Here is a 3022-nt window from a genome sequence, read left to right as displayed (position 1 = left end):
CTCCCCAAATACATATAATTTCGCAATTAAATCCATAATTGCTTTACATTTTTGCCGAAAAACACGCGCAGTAATATCATGACGATCGGTAGTCGACTGCCCTGCAAATAAATTGTTTTTGATGTCATCCCACTGCGGATTACATGTAAATGTAATGAACAGATCCGGTAGACCGTATTTTCTTACATAACACATTGCGTCTTGTGCATATTCGTTCATATTCCGTGGGCTACCAATATACGAAGATGGCAATATAGTTAAACGTCCGATGTCATTAATATTAGCATCATTCGCTATCGCATCTTGCAAATGAATATATTGTTCAGACCTTAATTTTGCTTGGTTGAAACGAATAAAATTAAGACGTTCTGTTTCTATTTTGACGTACATATCAACGATGTACTGATGATATAGTTTACGACATCTCAAGATATAATTTTGTTCTTGTGGACGAACCATCAATCGATAAGAATAAAAATTCATGGCACTAACTTTTTTTGTACATGTAGACCTTAAAATAAGTGGAAAATGTGACTTAAGAAATTTCTACAAATGATGAAATGTCAACACACTGAAAATATTATTTACCTGTTCATGGATCAATCATTGGTATATTTATATTATAGCCATCGTCACCTTTCCAATGCAATATTGGGTATTGTAATGCGTCGTAACTACGATGAAGTTCCGAAACACGTTGCAATTGGTCATTTCTACAATGAAGTATAATATCCCGCGATTGAAACTAATCACCACGAATTACAATTGCAACCTCATCAATTGTCGCTGCATTGAATCGCCTTTCATGCTCCACAAAAGGTGTTCTATGAGCCCTTGTTACGATTTTGTGATGATCAGAGGGCATACGATCGAGAGCAATTTTGATGCTGATGGAAAAACCTTTGTAGCTCACAAATAATTTCTCGTCCAATTCACGATTTTCATCACCAATAAAATAAATTTGCAAAAATTGATAATCAGCGTCGGGATATGGCAATAACGAACCAGCTTGATGATAAATTTGGCCCTGAATCTGCAACATGTGTGCAATTTTAGGTATATGTTGCATAATAATTTTTAAAACTATAGAATACTTTTATGATTCAGATTGATTGGGACAATCCAGTTTAAGTATTTACCTTAAACGTCGGCATAAAATTATCTCTAATTATGTTAGTAGCACCAAAAGAAGTCATTTGAAATACCGAATTGTATTGTTGAATATGACTCAAAAAGAGCTTCGAATTTTCAGAAGTCCCAAAAATTAATGAAGACAATGGTTCGGGTGGAGTTTCTAATGGTGGTAATCTCACTTTGCCATTAGCACAACACATGCCGGGCGTTTCACCTGGAAATTTAGCCGCATCACAATGTGGACATATTGCGTCCATTATTCCAATATATCCGTACATACTGTAATTAATCTGACTGTTATAATTAAAAGCAGCACGCATAATTTCAGGTACAACAGATCTATTTCGTGCATTACGTTCACGCTGCGATGCATTAGCTTGTGCTCGTTCATCTGGAGTCTGTGATCGCCTTTGTAATGCCGTAGCATTTGCATGACGCGTCCGCCGATCTATATTTCCTCGTGTGGGTCGTGGCATTTTTCTTTCAATTAAAAAATAATAAATTAAATTTAAAAAAAAGCCTACATTAATAGTGGTACACCATATGTTTTTTCAAATCAGGAAACACATACATTCGTGTAATTCACTTCAACAGTTCAAAACTTACCGTGTTTTGCTCGGAAATTCGCTTTGCGCTATATTTATTTTTTTCACAAATTCACACAAACTTCAATAATTATTAAAAAAAAATATATATAATAACTAATAATTTTGCACCGCGGTAATTTCGGACACTACTGAACGTGTGGGGCCAAAGAAAACGCTCCAGCGATGTTTACACTCCAATGTCATATATTCTCCTAATTTGAATTTTCTTAATGCTAAGAGTCAAAGCTCTATATACCTACAAAAAACAAAATATTCATGTATTTCTCTATGCAAAATAAATGCACCGTAATATAGTTCGATGTCTTTTCAAAGCCTACTTTGTTTGTCGATCTGCCTGCTACATACATACCTACATGTTGATATAAATATAATGCAAGAAAGTTTGTAGGTGGGAATAATAAGTATGCTAGTTAAGACGAAAGTTCATAAATTTTGAGAGCGAAAGAGCGTAGCGAAGTAGGTAACAAATCGTTTAGTAAATGATTAAACTATTATTGATGTATGTATGTGTGGTAATATGAAAACGTATAATCCGCTGTCTAAGTGGGATGAATCTGACCAAACAAATGGGTTTTTGGTGTGTTTTAAAAATAATTTCACCATACATTGAGCGCTTTTCAGCTTTCCAAGTAGGTACGAGTTCAATAAAAAAAAAATGTAACATATGAGTGGTGAAATTTTTGAAACATTTTGGCCGATATCTCGAGACCCTAGTCATGGAGCGGCATCAAAAATACTCTATACTATAGAAATCATCAACAGCTTCTATTTGCTACCCATATTGTACAAACAAATCCTAGGGTTACCCGGGTCCACGTTTTGGCCTATTTCTCGAGACCCTGGTATCCGATTCTTAAAATTTCAAAAAACAAACCATCTACTGAATAATCCAAACAAAGCCTAAAAATTGGGTTTGGATAGGTGAGCCCGTTCTTGAGTTATAAAGTCACAACAAAAAATGGCATTCATTTTTATATATATAGATAATGGAAGTAATTCATTTATTACCCTTTGCTAATGTTAAAATTGGAATTTAGAATTCTCAGCTGTAATTGAGTAATTTCAAGTCATTGATAAGTTTTAAGCATTTGGTCCGTATTTTATTACTTCTGAAATTGCTATCGTACTAAAATGTTTATTGGGTGAGTGTATACATACAAACGTTTATTGAAAAACTCAAAGGGGCCTGAATAGGGTAGACGCTAAAATTTGTCTGTAAAATCAAGTGAATCTTGTTGGCGCTAAGTGTCTTAAATAGTAAGCAACCACTGGGTTCAAGT

At 34.4% G+C, this 3022-nt stretch overlaps 1 protein-coding gene across 1 annotated transcript; it reads right to left on the bottom strand.

Annotated features, from left to right (window-relative positions):
* Positions 1–745: 745 nt before the first annotated feature.
* On the bottom strand, positions 746–2130 carry LOC120779589. The gene is made up of 2 exons (XM_040111932.1): positions 1140–2130; positions 746–1033 (listed from the first exon to the last, which is right to left on the bottom strand). The coding sequence occupies exons 1-2, from the start codon at positions 1608–1610 to the stop codon at positions 746–748; spliced, it is 759 nt and encodes a 252-aa protein (XP_039967866.1). The 5' UTR covers positions 1611–2130.
* Positions 2131–3022: the final 892 nt, after the last annotated feature.

This window comes from Bactrocera tryoni, unplaced genomic scaffold (assembly GCF_016617805.1).
Source record: "Bactrocera tryoni isolate S06 unplaced genomic scaffold, CSIRO_BtryS06_freeze2 scaffold_11, whole genome shotgun sequence".
Classification (NCBI taxonomy): Eukaryota; Metazoa; Arthropoda; class Insecta; order Diptera; family Tephritidae; genus Bactrocera; species Bactrocera tryoni.
Note: the sequence above shows the minus strand (reverse complement) of the source record. Positions and strands in the feature narration are given on the sequence as shown.